Source organism: Diorhabda carinulata, chromosome 6 (genome assembly GCF_026250575.1).
Source record: "Diorhabda carinulata isolate Delta chromosome 6, icDioCari1.1, whole genome shotgun sequence".
Lineage (NCBI taxonomy): Eukaryota > Metazoa > Arthropoda > Insecta > Coleoptera > Chrysomelidae > Diorhabda > Diorhabda carinulata.
Genome location: NC_079465.1, coordinates 1783338 through 1802371, shown reverse-complemented (window position 1 = coordinate 1802371; position 19034 = coordinate 1783338). Strand labels below are relative to the sequence as shown.

The window sequence follows — 19034 nt, the reverse complement described above, 5'->3', positions numbered from 1 at the left end:
AATTATTATTATTTTTTGTTTTGTTTAATTAAGGTGCCATCCCGGTCCTAGCAACGGCTCGATACTCCAACAAATCATCAATAAATCCGCCAGTTCGGACAAACTTCTCGATAAAGAGCAAATCGACGAGGACAAAACGCAAAAAACGAAAATAATGTGTTCCACCGTTGCCAGCGTTAGTAGTCAAGATAGCGGTATTAATTTGTCGTTCCACGAACAGGAACATTATCAAAACGGCGAATCGAAATCTAGAAGTAATTCCGAATCTCTACACGGACCGAGAAAATCCGAATCCGAAATCAAATTTTCCACTTTACAAAAACACAGGCCGAAAATTTTCAGAGATTTGAGCGACGATCCGCAATTATTAGAAACATTGGCAACTAGGTAAGTCGATTCGACATCTCGTTCTACTTAGTATAAATTTTGTGATTTCTTTTATGCCTTTTTGTTTACATAATGTTTTTTACGTTATTTTCGTTTTTATTTCGTCTTTAAACGTGTTTTATTAAATAAATTATGTCTTAAAATTGTTATTATCATGTATACTATTCGAATTAATTGAGTAAAACACGTTTTTATGATCTGTGTTGGGGTGCTAGTGCTGATGAGGTCCCGAACTTAATTCGACCGGTTATATCTCACTATAACTACGGAACCGACGTTTAATATCGAAAAATTCGACTGGTTTTAGCGTGTCGATTTTGTCTTGATGACCTTTGTAAGATTGCGAGTGTTTAAAATGTCCTTAACTGCCTTAAACCGGTTATATTTAACCATAGATGCATAATTGACCTTGAATATCTAAAACTCATAAGTTTTAAAGTGAAAAAACCGGTTTTTATAGTCTATGTTAAAATGCGAGTGCTAATGAGATCCCGAACCGCTTTAAACCGGTTATATCCGATTATATATGCAGAATTGTCCGGTCTGGCTCAAGTTTTTACTGCTAGAAATGTCTCGAACCACCTTAAACCGGTTATATTTAAACATAGGTGTAGAATCGAAATTTTTTATTGATTTCCAAGTGGAAAAATTGGTTTTTCTAGTCTATATTACATTGCGATTGCTGATGAGGTCCACAACAGTCATAAACCGGTTGTATCTAATTATATATGTAAAATTGTCCTTGAATATTGAAGATGTTGACTGGTTTCCAAATGGAAAAACCTTGTTTTTCTAGTCTGTTCAAAAAATGAGTCTCAAATCACTTTGAACCGGTTATATCCGATTATATATGCAGAATTGTCGGGTCTGGTTCAGGTTTTTACTGCTAGAAATGTCTCGAACCACTTTAAACCGGTTATATTTAAACATAAGTGGAAAATTTACGTTGGATATCGGAATATTTTACTGGTTCCCGAATGAAAAAACAGTTTTTTATAGTCTAAATTAGATTACGTCCGCTGATGAGGTTCCAAACCGCTTTGAACTGGTTGTATCGGGTAATATATACAGAATTGACCTGGAATATTGAAGATTTTGACTGGTTATAGAATGAAAAAACTGGTTTTTATGATCTATGCTACGTTACTGTTGCTGATGAGGTCCCGAACCACCTTAAACCGGTTATATTTAAACATAGGTGTAGAATCGAAATTTTTTATTGGTTTCCAAGTGGAAAAACTGGTTTTTCTAGTCTATATTACATTGCGACTGCTGATGAGGTCCACAACAAGGCATAAACCGGTTATATCTAATTATATATGTAAAATTGTACTTGAATATTGAAGATGTTGACTGGTTTCCAAATGGAAAAACCTTGTTTTTCTAGTCTGTTAAAAAAACGAGTCTCAAATCACTTTGAACCGGTTATATCCGATTATATATGCAGAATTGTCGGGTCTGGCTCAAGTTTTTACTGCTAAAAATGTCTCGAACCACTTTAAACCGGTTATATTTAAACATAAGTGGAAAATTTACGTTGGATATCGGAATATTTTACTGGTTCCCGGATGAACAAACAGTTTTTTATAGTCTAAATTAGATTACGTCCGCTGATGAGGTTCCAAACCGCTTTGAACTGGTTGTATCGGGTTATATATACAGAATTAACCTGGAATATTAAAGATTTTGACTGGTTATAGAATGAAAAAACTAGTTTTTATAATCTATGCTACGTTACTGTTGCTGATGAGGTCCCGAACCACTTTAAACTGGTCATATCTGACTAAAAATTGCAGAATTGACCTTGAACATCATAAACTTCGGGTGTCAAACATGTTTATCTGGTTTCTATTTGGTTATATGCGACCATAGGTGCAGGATCGACTTTTTTTTTGGTGTCAAATGTGACAATTATGTTACTCGGTGCGTTTACAAAGAATAATCTGTCAAAAAAATACTTTCTGTTAATGAGGAGTCCTAATTATCATTGTTGTTTCTCAAAATGTCGATGATATTCGTGATAATTATTGTGGTAATCTTTCCAGATATAATTGTCCGCCGAAAAATATTTGGGAACCGTCTTTGGAAGCTCTCACCGAATTCGAAATGGTGAAAGACGGCGATAAAGTTATGGTGTGTCTTTCGGGAGGGAAAGATTCTTTGTGTTTGTTACATATGTTATTAGAATATCAAAATTATGTTAAAAATAAAGGAGTTCTGTTCAGCATAGGAGCTGTGACGGTCGATCCGGATTCGTCCGGATGCGATCCTTGTATGCTGATTCCGCATTTGAAGACGCAGGGAGTTCACTATATCATCGACGACAAAAAATCCGACGTCGCTAACGAAAGAGGTATTTATAAATATTTTTTCATTTTTTTTTTTTTTTTTCATCGCAATTATTAATAACTTTCCGTAAAATAGAACGAGCCTTATTTGTACAGCGTTGCCGTACTTCAACAATAGTATATATATCGAGGAAATGTGAACAATGAGGTTAGGTTAACGAAAAAAGTATTTTTTTCGTGATATATCAAATTTTTAACAAAATATAATGAGTATCACCCGAACTATTCGACTTTTTTCGACAATTTTCATCTAACAATGAGACTTTGGCGGTGGAAATTGGAAAAGTACAAGTGGCCTCTTACTTAAATAGTTTCAATTATTTTTTTTTTCAATTGGATCATATTTCTTGTGAATTTGAGTAGTATATATTTTAGAAAAAGATAGTTTCCAAAGATAAACGGTGGTATTTTTTTGGAAAAAACTGTCTCTAAAGACATTCAATGATGATTTAATTTTGCTGAAGACAGTCTCCAAAGACAAATGATGGTTCACTCTATGCAAAAACTGTCTTTGAAGACATATGATGGTTTTTTTGGAGGAAAAGACAGTCTACGATGGTTTTATTCTGGAAAAAACAGTTTCTAAATACATATAATTGCTTACTTTTGGAAAAAGATCATCTTGAAAGACATAAGGTGCTTTCTTTTTGGAGAAAAACAATTTCCAAAGACTCACAAATATATCTTCTAGAAAAAGACACTTTTTTAAGATATTTCGTAGTGTATTTTCGAAAAAAACTGTCTCTAAAGACATTCAATGGTTTGTTTTCAAAAAAAGACAATTTCCAAACAAAAATGGTGGTTTATTTTTGCTAAAGACAGTCTCCAAAGACAAATAATGGCTCACTCTAAGCGAAGACAGTCTTCGAAGACATATGATGGTTTTTGGGGATGAAAAGGCAGTCTACAAAGAAGAATATTGGTTTTTTTTTTGGAAAAAATAATTTCTAAAGAGATATAATTGTTTACTTTTGGAAAAAGATCATCTTGAAAGACATAAGGTGCTTTCTTTTTGGAGAAAAACAATTTCCAAAGACTCAAAAGTATATCTTCTAGAAAAAGACACTTTCTTAAGATATTTGGTGGTATATTTTTGAAAAAAACTGTCTCTAAAGACATTCAATGGTTTGTTTTCAAAAAAAGACAATTTCCAAACAAAAATGGTGGTTTATTTTTGCTAAAGACAGTCTCCAAAGACAAATGATGGCTCACTCTAAGCGAAGACAGTCTTCGAAGACATATGATGGTTTTTTGGGAGGAAAAGGCAGTCTACAAAGAAGAAAATTGAGTTTTTTTGGAAAAAAACAATTTCTAAAGAGATATAATTGCTTACTTTTGGAAAAAGATCATCTTGAAAGACATAAGGTGCTTTCTTTTTGGAGAAAAACAATTTCCAAAGACTCACAAGTATATCTTCTAGAAAAAGACACTTTTTTAAGATATTTCGTAGTATATTTTTGAAAAAAACTGTCTCTGAAGACTTACAATGGTTTGTTTTTTTAAAAAGACAGTTTCCAAACAAAAATAGTTGTTCATTTTTGCTGAAGACAGTCTCCAAAGACAAATAATGGCTCACTCCAAGCGAAGACAGTCTTCGAAGACATATGATGGTTTTTGGGGATGAAAAGGCAGTCTACAAAGAAGAATATTGGTTTTTTTTTGGAAAAAATAATTTCTAAAGAGATATAATTGCTTACTTTTGGAAAAAGATCATCTTGAAAGACATAAGGTGCTTTCTTTTTGGAGAAAAACAATTTCCAAAGACTCACAAGTATATCTTCTAGAAAAAGACACTTTTTTAAGATATTTCGTAGTATATTTTTGAAAAAAACTGTCTCTGAAGACTTACAATGGTTTGTTTTTTAAAAAAGACAGTTTCCAAACAAAAATAGTTGTTTATTTTTACTGAAGACAGTCTCCAAAGACAAATAATGGCTCACTCTAAGCGAAGACAGTCTTCGAAGACATATGATGGTTTTTTGGGAGGAAAAGGCAGTCTACAAAGAAGAAAATTGAGTTTTTTTGGAAAAAAACAATTTCTAAAGAGATATAATTGCTTACTTTTGGAAAAAGATCATCTTGAAAGACATAACGTGCTTTCTTTTTGGAGAAAAACAATTTCCAAAGACTCAAAAGTATATCTTCTAGAAAAAGACACTTTCTTAAGATATTTGGTGGTATATTTTTGAAAAAAACTGTCTCTGAAGACTTACAATGGTTTGTTTTTTAAAAAAGACAGTTTCCAAACAAAAATAGTTGTTCATTTTTGCTGAAGACAGTCTCCAAAGACAAATAATGGCTCACTCCAAGCGAAGACAGTCTTCGAAGACATATGATGGTTTTTTGGGAGGAAAAGGCAGTCTACAAAGAAGAATATTGGTTTTTTTTTGGAAAAAAACAATTTCTAAAGAGATATAATTGCTTACTTTTGGAAAAAGATCATCTTGAAAGACATAAGGTGCTTTCTTTTTGGAGAAAAACAATTTCCAAAGACTCAAAAGTATATCTTCTAGATAAAGACACTTTCTTAAGATATTTGGTGGTATATTTTTGAAAAAAACTGTCTCTAAAGACATTCAATGGTTTGTTTTCAAAAAAAGACAATTTCCAAACAAAAATGGTGGTTTATTTTTGCTAAAGACAGTCTCCAAAGACAAATGATGGCTCACTCTAAGCGAAGACAGTCTTCGAAGACATATGATGGTTTTTTGGGAGGAAAAGGCAGTCTACAAAGAAGAATATTGGTTTTTTTTTGGAAAAAAACAATTTCTAAAGACTCACAAGTATATCTTCTAGAAAAAGACACTTTTTTAAGATATTTCGTAGTATATTTTTGAAAAAAACTGTCTCTGAAGACTTACAATGGTTTGTTTTTTAAAAAAGACAGTTTCCAAACAAAAATAGTTGTTCATTTTTGCTGAAGACAGTCTCCAATGACAAATGATGGCTCACTCTAAGCGAAGACAGTCTTCGAAGACATATGATGGTTTTTTGGGAGGAAAAGGCAGTCTACAAAGAAGAAAATTGAGTTTTTTTGGAAAAAAAAATTTCTAAATACATACAATTGCTTACTTTTGGAAAAAGATCATCTTGAAAGACATAAGGTGCTTTCTTTTTGGAGAAAAACAATTTCCAAAGACTCACAAATATATCTTCTAGAAAAAGACACTTTTTTAAGATATTTCGTAGTGTATTTTCGAAAAAAACTGTCTCTAAAGACATTCAATGGTTTGTTTTCAAAAAAAGACAATTTCCAAACAAAAATGGTGGTTTATTTTTGCTAAAGACAGTCTCCAAAGACAAATAATGGCTCACTCTAAGCGAAGACAGTCTTCGAAGACATATGATGGTTTTTGGGGATGAAAAGGCAGTCTACAAAGAAGAATATTGGTTTTTTTTTTGGAAAAAATAATTTCTAAAGAGATATAATTGTTTACTTTTGGAAAAAGATCATCTTGAAAGACATAAGGTGCTTTCTTTTTGGAGAAAAACAATTTCCAAAGACTCAAAAGTATATCTTCTAGAAAAAGACACTTTCTTAAGATATTTGGTGGTATATTTTTGAAAAAAACTGTCTCTAAAGACATTCAATGGTTTGTTTTCAAAAAAAGACAATTTCCAAACAAAAATGGTGGTTTATTTTTGCTAAAGACAGTCTCCAAAGACAAATGATGGCTCACTCTAAGCGAAGACAGTCTTCGAAGACATATGATGGTTTTTTGGGAGGAAAAGGCAGTCTACAAAGAAGAAAATTGAGTTTTTTTGGAAAAAAACAATTTCTAAAGAGATATAATTGCTTACTTTTGGAAAAAGATCATCTTGAAAGACATAAGGTGCTTTCTTTTTGGAGAAAAACAATTTCCAAAGACTCACAAGTATATCTTCTAGAAAAAGACACTTTTTTAAGATATTTCGTAGTATATTTTTGAAAAAAACTGTCTCTGAAGACTTACAATGGTTTGTTTTTTAAAAAAGACAGTTTCCAAACAAAAATAGTTGTTTATTTTTACTGAAGACAGTCTCCAAAGACAAATAATGGCTCACTCTAAGCGAAGACAGTCTTCGAAGACATATGATGGTTTTTTGGGAGGAAAAGGCAGTCTACAAAGAAGAAAATTGAGTTTTTTTGGAAAAAAACAATTTCTAAAGAGATATAATTGCTTACTTTTGGAAAAAGATCATCTTGAAAGACATAACGTGCTTTCTTTTTGGAGAAAAACAATTTCCAAAGACTCAAAAGTATATCTTCTAGAAAAAGACACTTTCTTAAGATATTTGGTGGTATATTTTTGAAAAAAACTGTCTCTGAAGACTTACAATGGTTTGTTTTTTAAAAAAGACAGTTTCCAAACAAAAATAGTTGTTCATTTTTGCTGAAGACAGTCTCCAAAGACAAATAATGGCTCACTCCAAGCGAAGACAGTCTTCGAAGACATATGATGGTTTTTTGGGAGGAAAAGGCAGTCTACAAAGAAGAATATTGGTTTTTTTTTGGAAAAAAACAATTTCTAAAGAGATATAATTGCTTACTTTTGGAAAAAGATCATCTTGAAAGACATAAGGTGCTTTCTTTTTGGAGAAAAACAATTTCCAAAGACTCAAAAGTATATCTTCTAGATAAAGACACTTTCTTAAGATATTTGGTGGTATATTTTTGAAAAAAACTGTCTCTAAAGACATTCAATGGTTTGTTTTCAAAAAAAGACAATTTCCAAACAAAAATGGTGGTTTATTTTTGCTAAAGACAGTCTCCAAAGACAAATGATGGCTCACTCTAAGCGAAGACAGTCTTCGAAGACATATGATGGTTTTTTGGGAGGAAAAGGCAGTCTACAAAGAAGAATATTGGTTTTTTTTTGGAAAAAAACAATTTCTAAAGACTCACAAGTATATCTTCTAGAAAAAGACACTTTTTTAAGATATTTCGTAGTATATTTTTGAAAAAAACTGTCTCTGAAGACTTACAATGGTTTGTTTTTTAAAAAAGACAGTTTCCAAACAAAAATAGTTGTTCATTTTTGCTGAAGACAGTCTCCAATGACAAATGATGGCTCACTCTAAGCGAAGACAGTCTTCGAAGACATATGATGGTTTTTTGGGAGGAAAAGGCAGTCTACAAAGAAGAAAATTGAGTTTTTTTGGAAAAAAAAATTTCTAAATACATACAATTGCTTACTTTTGGAAAAAGATCATCTTGAAAGACATAAGGTGCTTTCTTTTTGGAGAAAAACAATTTCCAAAGACTCACAAATATATCTTCTAGAAAAAGACACTTTTTTAAGATATTTCGTAGTGTATTTTCGAAAAAAACTGTCTCTAAAGACATTCAATGGTTTGTTTTCAAAAAAAGACAATTTCCAAACAAAAATGGTGGTTTATTTTTGCTAAAGACAGTCTCCAAAGACAAATAATGGCTCACTCTAAGCGAAGACAGTCTTCGAAGACATATGATGGTTTTTGGGGATGAAAAGGCAGTCTACAAAGAAGAATATTGGTTTTTTTTTTGGAAAAAATAATTTCTAAAGAGATATAATTGTTTACTTTTGGAAAAAGATCATCTTGAAAGACATAAGGTGCTTTCTTTTTGGAGAAAAACAATTTCCAAAGACTCAAAAGTATATCTTCTAGAAAAAGACACTTTCTTAAGATATTTGGTGGTATATTTTTGAAAAAAACTGTCTCTAAAGACATTCAATGGTTTGTTTTCAAAAAAAGACAATTTCCAAACAAAAATGGTGGTTTATTTTTGCTAAAGACAGTCTCCAAAGACAAATGATGGCTCACTCTAAGCGAAGACAGTCTTCGAAGACATATGATGGTTTTTTGGGAGGAAAAGGCAGTCTACAAAGAAGAAAATTGAGTTTTTTTGGAAAAAAACAATTTCTAAAGAGATATAATTGCTTACTTTTGGAAAAAGATCATCTTGAAAGACATAAGGTGCTTTCTTTTTGGAGAAAAACAATTTCCAAAGACTCACAAGTATATCTTCTAGAAAAAGACACTTTTTTAAGATATTTCGTAGTATATTTTTGAAAAAAACTGTCTCTGAAGACTTACAATGGTTTGTTTTTTAAAAAAGACAGTTTCCAAACAAAAATAGTTGTTTATTTTTACTGAAGACAGTCTCCAAAGACAAATAATGGCTCACTCTAAGCGAAGACAGTCTTCGAAGACATATGATGGTTTTTTGGGAGGAAAAGGCAGTCTACAAAGAAGAAAATTGAGTTTTTTTGGAAAAAAACAATTTCTAAAGAGATATAATTGCTTACTTTTGGAAAAAGATCATCTTGAAAGACATAACGTGCTTTCTTTTTGGAGAAAAACAATTTCCAAAGACTCAAAAGTATATCTTCTAGAAAAAGACACTTTCTTAAGATATTTGGTGGTATATTTTTGAAAAAAACTGTCTCTGAAGACTTACAATGGTTTGTTTTTTAAAAAAGACAGTTTCCAAACAAAAATAGTTGTTCATTTTTGCTGAAGACAGTCTCCAAAGACAAATAATGGCTCACTCCAAGCGAAGACAGTCTTCGAAGACATATGATGGTTTTTTGGGAGGAAAAGGCAGTCTACAAAGAAGAATATTGGTTTTTTTTTGGAAAAAAACAATTTCTAAAGAGATATAATTGCTTACTTTTGGAAAAAGATCATCTTGAAAGACATAAGGTGCTTTCTTTTTGGAGAAAAACAATTTCCAAAGACTCAAAAGTATATCTTCTAGATAAAGACACTTTCTTAAGATATTTGGTGGTATATTTTTGAAAAAAACTGTCTCTAAAGACATTCAATGGTTTGTTTTCAAAAAAAGACAATTTCCAAACAAAAATGGTGGTTTATTTTTGCTAAAGACAGTCTCCAAAGACAAATGATGGCTCACTCTAAGCGAAGACAGTCTTCGAAGACATATGATGGTTTTTTGGGAGGAAAAGGCAGTCTACAAAGAAGAATATTGGTTTTTTTTTGGAAAAAAACAATTTCTAAAGACTCACAAGTATATCTTCTAGAAAAAGACACTTTTTTAAGATATTTCGTAGTATATTTTTGAAAAAAACTGTCTCTGAAGACTTACAATGGTTTGTTTTTTAAAAAAGACAGTTTCCAAACAAAAATAGTTGTTCATTTTTGCTGAAGACAGTCTCCAATGACAAATGATGGCTCACTCTAAGCGAAGACAGTCTTCGAAGACATATGATGGTTTTTTGGGAGGAAAAGGCAGTCTACAAAGAAGAAAATTGAGTTTTTTTGGAAAAAAAAAAATTTCTAAATACATACAATTGCTTACTTTTGGAAAAAGATCATCTTGAAAGACATAAGGTGCTTTCTTTTTGGAGAAAAACAATTTCCAAAGACTCAAAAGTATATCTTCTAGAAAAAGACACTTTCTTAAGATATTTGGTGGTATATTTTTGAAAAAAACTGTCTCTAAAGACATTCAATGGTTTGTTTTCAAAAAAAGACAGTTTCCAAACAAAAATAGTTGTTCATTTTTGCTGAAGACAGTCTCCAATGACAAATGATGGCTCACTCTAAGCGAAGACAGTCTTCGAAGACATATGATGGTTTTTTGGGAGGAAAAGGCAGTCTACAAAGAAGAAAATTGAGTTTTTTTGGAAAAAAACAATTTCTAAAGAGATATAATTGCTTACTTTTGGAAAAAGATCATCTTGAAAGACATAAGGTGCTTTCTTTTTGGAGAAAAACAATTTCCAAAGACTCACAAATATATCTTCTAGAAAAAGACACTTTTTTAAGATATTTCGTAGTATATTTTTGAAAAAAACTGTCTCTGAAGACTTACAATGGTTTGTTTTTTAAAAAAGACAGTTTCCAAACAAAAATAGTTGTTTATTTTTACTGAAGACAGTCTCCAAAGACAAATAATGGCTCACTCTAAGCGAATACAGTCTTCGAAGACATATGATGGTTTTTTGGGAGGAAAAGGCAGTCTACAAAGAAGAAAATTGAGTTTTTTTGGAAAAAAACAATTTCTAAATACATACAATTGCTTACTTTTGGAAAAAGATCATCTTGAAAGACATAAGGTGCTTTCTTTTTGGAGAAAAACAATTTCCAAAGACTCACAAATATATCTTCTAGAAAAAGACACTTTTTTAAGATATTTCGTAGTGTATTTTCGAAAAAAACTGTCTCTAAAGACATTCAATGGTTTGTTTTCAAAAAAAGACAATTTCCAAACAAAAATGGTGGTTTATTTTTGCTAAAGACAGTCTCCAAAGACAAATGATGGCTCACTCTAAGCGAAGACAGTCTTCGAAGGCATATGATGGTTTTTTGGGAGGAAAAGGCAGTCTACAAAGAAGAAAATTGAGTTTTTTTGGAAAAAAACAATTTCTAAATACATACAATTGCTTACTTTTGGAAAAAGATCATCTTGAAAGACATAAGGTGCTTTCTTTTTGGAGAAAAACAATTTCCAAAGACTCAAAAGTATATCTTCTAGATAAAGACACTTTCTTAAGATATTTGGTGGTATATTTTTGAAAAAAACTGTCTCTAAAGACATTCAATGGTTTGTTTTCAAAAAAAGACAATTTCCAAACAAAAATGGTGGTTTATTTTTGCTAAAGACAGTCTCCAAAGACAAATGATGGCTCACTCTAAGCGAAGACAGTCTTCGAAGGCATATGATGGTTTTTTGGGAGGAAAAGGCAGTCTACAAAGAAGAATATTGGTTTTTTTTTGGAAAAAAACAATTTCTAAAGAGATATAATTGCTTACTTTTGGAAAAAGATCATCTTGAAAGACATAAGGTGCTTTCTTTTTGGAGAAAAACAATTTCCAAAGACTCACAAGTATATCTTCTAGAAAAAGACACTTTTTTAAGATATTTCGTAGTATATTTTTGAAAAAAACTGTCTCTGAAGACTTACAATGGTTTGTTTTTTAAAAAAGACAGTTTCCAAACAAAAATAGTTGTTCATTTTTGCTGAAGACAGTCTCCAAAGACAAATAATGGCTCACTCCAAGCGAAGACAGTCTTCGAAGACATATGATGGTTTTTTGGGAGGAAAAGGCAGTCTACAAAGAAGAATATTGGTTTTTTTTTGGAAAAAAATAATTTTTAAAGAGATATAATTGCTTACTTTTGGAAAAAGATCATCTTGAAAGACATAAGGTGCTTTCTTTTTGGAGAAAAACAATTTCCAAAGACTCACAAGTATATCTTCTAGAAAAAGACACTTTTTTAAGATATTTCGTAGTATATTTTTGAAAAAAACTGTCTCTGAAGACTTACAATGGTTTGTTTTTTAAAAAAAACAGTTTCCAAACAAAAATAGTTGTTCATTTTTGCTGAAGACAGTCTCCAATGACAAATGATGGCTCACTCTAAGCGAAGACAGTCTTCGAAGACATATGATGGTTTTTTGGGAGGAAAAGGCAGTCTACAAAGAAGAAAATTGAGTTTTTTTGGAAAAAAAAATTTCTAAATACATACAATTGCTTACTTTTGGAAAAAGATCATCTTGAAAGACATAAGGTGCTTTCTTTTTGGAGAAAAACAATTTCCAAAGACTCAAAAGTATATCTTCTAGATAAAGACACTTTCTTAAGATATTTGGTGGTATATTTTTGAAAAAAACTGTCTCTAAAGACATTCAATGGTTTGTTTTCAAAAAAAGACAATTTCCAAACAAAAATGGTGGTTTATTTTTGCTAAAGACAGTCTTCAAAGACAAATGATGGCTCACTCTCAACAAAGACAGTCTTCGAAGACATATGATGATTTTTGGGAGGAAAAGGCAGTCTACAAAGAAGAAAATCGAGTTTTTTTGGAAAAAAACAATTTCTAAATACATACAATTGCTTACTTTTGGAAAAAGATCATCTTGAAAGACATAAGGTGCTTTCTTTTTGGAGAAAAACAATTTCCAAAGACTCACAAGTATATCTTCTAGAAAAAGACACTTTTTTAAGATATTTCGTAGTATATTTTTGAAAAAAACTGTCTCTGAAGACATTCAATGGTTTGTTTTTAAATTTTCTGTTCCCAAACAAAAATAGTGGTTTATTTTTGATAAAGACAGCCCAAATGTCCAAACCATACCCAGTCCAAACCCAAATGATGATTTACTTGAAAAAAAAAACAAATCTTTGAAGACATTTTATGTTTTTTTTTTAAGGAAAAAGTAGTCTACAAATACTGCCCTCGATTCAAACAGTTTCCAAAAACAAATTATAACGAATATTCAATACAGTTTATCATACAATACGGTCCCGTTTTAACATTTCGCATTCTATTATTTAGACTTAAGGGTGAATTTCAAATATTAAAAAAAAAATATTTATCTATGTCCCCGCTACTGAATGCCGCTATTAAAAGTGAAAGTAAACTGGTTATCGTTCATTAACACGTTGAGTGCCGAGGCAATTTTTATAATTCCATTTATTCATATTAAAAATAAATAAAAAGTATAAAAAATAAGTTATTTCAATTATATAACAAAAATCTTTTTGAGAAACTTGATTATTTCATTATTGGCAGTCAACGTGTTAAAGTAAATCGTCTCGTGCATTGCTCGGTGATTCAATACTTGCGTTTAATACGGGCAAATATTGAAATAAAAATCGCATTTTCACAAGTGGACACGGGAAAAGTAAAAAAACTGCTGTTGCCAAGGAATTTGGCAGTCAACGTGTTAAATACCATCTACAGAGCATCTGTTCCGTGAACGTCCTGTATATTTCATTAAAAAAAATAGTTACCTTGAAGGATTAGTGCTTCGGATATAAATAAAACTCATTTGGGAGAAATCTATATAATATTGGAGGCATTTAAAAGTGCAGAGTGATTGGAAAGTCAAAATTATTTTCTTTTCCAGAAAAACTAGAAGGTGCCAAAGAAAATTATTATAGTTTTTGTTCACCTGGTTTACGGCATCGACTGTATTCTTCTGCCAAAAGCTCTGGTTATAATGTATTGGCCATCGGTCAGCATTTAGATGATCTCTGCGAAAGCTTTTTACTGTCAGTTTTCCATACGGGAAAATTGAGAACGTTGAGAGCCCATTATTATATTAGGTAAGTTAATTATAAAAAAAAACTGATATTTGTCTTTATTTGTGTACGATTGTGATACATTTTACTTAATTTCTTGGCAATTTAACTTCAATTATTTCTTTTTTTTTTTAAATACGAAATAACATAACCTAAAAATTATATAGTGTTCGAATCCACGTGAATAGTGACGTCGCTTACTAATTAAATCATTTTTTTTTATTTAAAAAGTTGAACTATAATACATTTTGACTGTACTATAATTGGTAAACTTTAATAATAGTCCGGTCTCAATCTCAATCTCTCTCAATCGACGTCAATATCTGACAAAAGTAGATGCCAGTATAGTCTTGTTAAGTATATAGTGGTTTTTCTGGCTATTCCCAACCATTTCTCTCATTTTATAACAAAAAAAAATTGAAAGATGTGCTATAGACAAAATTTGCACAGACTGAACCATGTACAGGATGTTTCAATAAATATTAACCATCACGTAAAAAGTTATCGACATTTATACTGGTCAAAATGACGCTTCTTAATTATATGCTTTACTTTACTTTTTTTTTACATGTAGAGAACACGATCTACGAGTTATCAGACCGTTCGTGTACGTTCGCGAAAAGGTTCTACGTCAATATAGCACCAATGAAAACCTCCCAGTTCTCACTAGTTCTTCCAGTCCGAAATTGACCAAAGAAAGTCAACGAGTAAAACAGGTAAAAATAACATTCGGTATTTATATTTAAAATAACCACTTTTCGAGCTATACACACCTACATACATTGTACTTGATTGAAATTTATAACGATCAGCAGAAAGATCCCAAATTTTTGTAAGAAGATTTTAAATATCCTTATGGTTTGTGGTAAATGATTGTAGTAGTCGATGGGATTCAGATCACGCTACTTGGATAGATGAAGACCAACTACGTTTTCTTTTTCATCCAATACAATCAACTCAGTACAGTTATTGGACATATTTGTCCTTATTTATAATATTGAAATAATTCACAACCAACTCATCTGTAAAGATCACATTCCTCTAAACATTTCACCAATGTTGGAGCTCCAAAAGCTATTTTTGATTGTCTACCTACAAGTGTCAATGGTATTCTTCGCAAAATGTGCAGTTCTTCTTTTTTGTTGGATACTGTGGGGATTCAAGGCTCAATGGTAAAAATCATTTGAATACTGGCAAGAATCATTTGAATACTGGCAAAAATCATTTGAATACTGTTAAATAGCATTATACTGTGAGGATTCAAGGCTCAATGGCAAATTAAATGCTTGGAATAATCCCATAAACCCAAAAGTCTTTTGATTTATAAAATTTACTAAAAATTTTGTATAACGTTTCAAAATGTTTATACAAATAGAAATAATGATAAATACCAAAATGAATTAAAAAAAAATAACTTTGAATGGAACTTTTTAATTCTAAATACTAGGTGATTTAGAAATATTCTCAACTTTTGGATAGATTTATATATAGACAACGACTATTAGTTTTTTCTAACCTCAATTTTGTCAAATTTCATGAAACTCAACTTCCTATTCATTTTTTTTTATATATATTCATTGAGTTTATTAAGTTAATTTTCTTTATTCAGGTTTTAATTCAACAGGAAATCCTCTTTCCTAAATTGTTCGCTTCTCTTCGTTCAGCTCTACATCCTTTAATAGGTTTCGAAACACAGGATTGTGAAATCCTGTATAGAAAGAGATTGAAATCCAAAGATAACGACGTATCGGACGACGAGACTGACGAAGAACCCATTGTCAAAATTGAATAAGTGACAGTGACATTATTATGAGGTGTAATCGCAATTTTTTCGAATCAATTTCAAAAAAATTAGCACCTTAACGTCTAAAAATATAGATAGGACTTTTATTTTCAAAATTATAGATACTTAAACGGGGCGAAGTTGTACAAATAGTACAGGCTGGACAAAGAAAAATTATATTTTACTTAGTATTTAGGTAGGTGATTTTTTTTATAAATTATTTATATTTAACGTTGATTCCATGAATTGACTTTTTTTACTTTAGGTATGATTATCTCGATTAAATCGAGTTTTTAAAATTTTTTTAGCACACTCTGGAGTATACTTTTTTTTATTTAGAAATGTCGTTAACTGGGGAGATTTTACATAATTGTTTTCGTGAAGCTCGATGTGAAATAAAATTTGAGGTTATATTACCACCGATTGCTTCTCATGTAATTATTTTCTAAAATATTTCTTCGCCTCAATACCTTTCAAATTTTTTACACGTTCTCATGACATATTCCCTACTGAAAATACGGAAAATGGAAACTACAGTAATCAAAACATCGAAAACACCAACACACTATTTCAAAAAATAATCAACACTAAATCAGCTGTAACAACATACGCTATTTTAACCTGAAATTTTATTCAACTTACACTACCAGTACACCGCCACTTACACTGCCTGACACGCGTTCCGATAACCAAGTTATAATTCTAAGAGACTGAAAGAAAACTAAAACCTATTGACTTGACATACCTATTTTATACTAAATTTCCCCAACAATGAACATTAGAAAATTTAGTATAAAATATGTAAGTCAAGTAAATAAGTTTTAGTTTACGATAAGTGGTTATCGAAACGCGCATTAGACAGTGTAATGGTGTAGAGTAGTGTAAACAGAGTGAATATCAACAATGGTTCTGAAAATTGTTAACTTGAAATTATAAATATCAAATATCAAATATTGATATTATTTATTTTGGCACTATTTTGTGACAACAACCCTAACTAAATGCATATTTTGACATGATTTTTGTGAAAATCTGATGATTTTGACACAGCGCCATAATTTCATGACAGACAATTGACAACGCTATGACTCATGCGCACTTATTTTTTACTAAATAATTCCTGTTATGGAATAGTTGAATACTTCTAGAGTGTAGTAAAATTTCCCAGTTACAAATTAAAAACTTTTATTTTGAACAAGAATATAACAAAAACACTATGAAAATTGTTGAAAAGTTACGTGTAGGATATTTAGAGTTAAGTGATTCTATATTGCCACAAAAGTTTTTGTTTAGGAAGTTGTTATGTGAGGATCTTAAAAGCTCATGCGATTTGAAGGATTTGTCTTGGCCTGTACGATTTTTTTTAGTAAGTGGAAGTATTATGTTACGTTTTATTGTTAGTCTCAACATTTTTATTTGTCATGTTAAGAGACTGGTTTTAAATCTCATTTTCAGTTTGTATTTCTCATTAAATAAATGACCAACTGGAATATTCCATGTAAGAAGTACTCTACTTTTCAAAACCAAATTAATAACTTTACGTTTTTTTTTTATTTATAATGATTTTTCTCAACAATTATTAATGTATTCAGTACCTTCATAGAGTCACTTAAAAATCTTGAGTAAATTTTTCAATTCCTTTATATCTGAAAGCAGCAAATTGGTTTTGGACAATGTATCCAAAAATAGTGACCAGTGGCGTAGCGTGGATTAATATAAACGTGTGCCAAGCCAAGATCTACTTATAATAGGGAAAAACTATAATTGAATAGTGGGAAAATACTAAAAAGCATATAAAATGGAAAAAACGTTTTATTTTATAACTTTATGATTCAATTTTTTAAAAAAGTAAAGTTCCTCGGCTCTTTGCTTTATTGAAATCTTCTAATAAGGATTTGTAATTAATTTTTTCATCTGGGGGGCGCGTCTGAGGTGGCTGGGACACGTGGAAAGTTCCTGGAGGACGGCGACTGAGAGGAAGACCATGCCTTCGCTGGTTGGAGGACGTTGAGACGAACCTAACCAATTTTAGAAAGAAACAGCTTCTGGTCTAATGTAGAGCTATCTTCGTTTCACTGTGCGGTGATTGGAGGAACGTTGGAAGGAGTACAATACAATAAATTAAAAAGAATAACTGACAAAGATAGCTCTACTGTAACTTTATTTGTATCTCATTCTAATACTGGAACACGATTAGTATTATTTTGTCTATGGTTACAAAGGGTCGTTTTGCAAAGCTAAGCAGTGTTGCCAATCTGTGACTAGTGTGGCCAATATTGTTTTTATTTAATTTAATATATATTTTAAGTTGGTATCGCTTTTAAAGAAACCTTGCGAGGCCCCACTTAGCCCGCGCTATTACGCCATTGATCAATTGAAACAACAGTTGGTCGTTTATTAATTTTTTTCCATCTAATGGAAACGCGTTATTGACTGAGTTTTTAAAGGTGAAAACGATTTTAATTATTTTATATACGAGGTGCATTTTTCAGTTTAGTTTATGACAAAAAAACTTTCTTAAATGTAATTTTCTTCCTAGCAGTTTTTTCGCTCTTTTTTATTATATACAGGGTGGGATGACAAAAAGGTAACAGTTGATCTAACCTGATGAATGAACTGTTTGTATTTGAATTGAAATGATGCTTTTTTGTCATCTACCCAAGTGCAACATAAAAAAAATCCCATACTTTTTTCTTTATACTTATTTTCTCGTACAGAGATTGTGATTCAAAGTATATTATTGTTGAACGTAAAAGTTGAGAGATAATATTTAATACTGTTAATAATGTAATAAGTCAGATGTTTTTATTTCGTACATAAAAAATATTTGAAATGTGATTGTTTTATTTCAATACCTAAACCTTCAACTAATAATGAGGAAGTCATCAAAAGTTGTAACTTCAACAAAACCAGTTGCCAGTGAAGGAGTTTACTATAGAAAAATGCGCCTAATTAGGATTGCCACGTTGCCAAACTTAATAGCCGGATATTTGGGTACAAAAGGTGGAGTCCCTACATTATTGAGGATTTTGTCTCAGTATTAATGAGAAAGACAAAAAATTGTATGAAATCAAGTTTTTTGATTAAATCTTGTGAAATTCTAGTGAAATTAAAAAAAATCGAATTCCAAATCAGATTTTAGTAGGGATATTTTATTATTAATCGGTCAAAATTAAATTCTAGAAACTTGAAACATTTCTCAACATATTTAAATTTTTTTGTCACCAATAAGATTTTTTTTAAGTGAAATAACTAATCAAAAACTAGGTACTTCTCCGAGTTGAGTTATATAATGAAAATAATTATTCAAATTTTTGGTTTACCGAAAACTGCTCAGTTTCTTTTAAAATTTATTTGTAAAAATACAAGTCAAATGTTTTAAATTAAATTCTACAACCAACATTTTGGCAACAGTATCAACGTGTCTATTGCTGGACTATCAAGCTGCCATTGTCAAATCCATATGACGTTTACAAAGTACCAACTGTCAAAAGACTATG

General features: G+C 30.9%; 1 protein-coding gene across 4 annotated transcripts in view; it reads left to right on the top strand.

Moving 5' to 3' along the window:
- The window catches only part of LOC130895375 (uncharacterized), a 72337-nt gene extending 53970 nt beyond the window's left edge, over nucleotides 1-18367 (top strand). For 2 of the 4 annotated variants that reach the window (XM_057802613.1, XM_057802612.1), the window contains exons 14-18: nucleotides 34-387; nucleotides 2433-2740; nucleotides 13577-13775; nucleotides 14326-14467; nucleotides 15361-18367. In XM_057802613.1, coding sequence (XP_057658596.1) covers nucleotides 34-387; nucleotides 2433-2740; nucleotides 13577-13775; nucleotides 14326-14467; nucleotides 15361-15543 — 1186 coding nt within the window. In that variant the 3' untranslated portion in view covers nucleotides 15544-18367. The remainder of the gene's footprint in view (nucleotides 1-33; nucleotides 388-2432; nucleotides 2741-13576; nucleotides 13776-14325; nucleotides 14468-15360) is intronic. The other 2 variants (XM_057802615.1, XM_057802614.1) reach the window with 1 other exon arrangement.
- The last annotated feature ends 667 nt before the right edge of the window (nucleotides 18368-19034 follow it).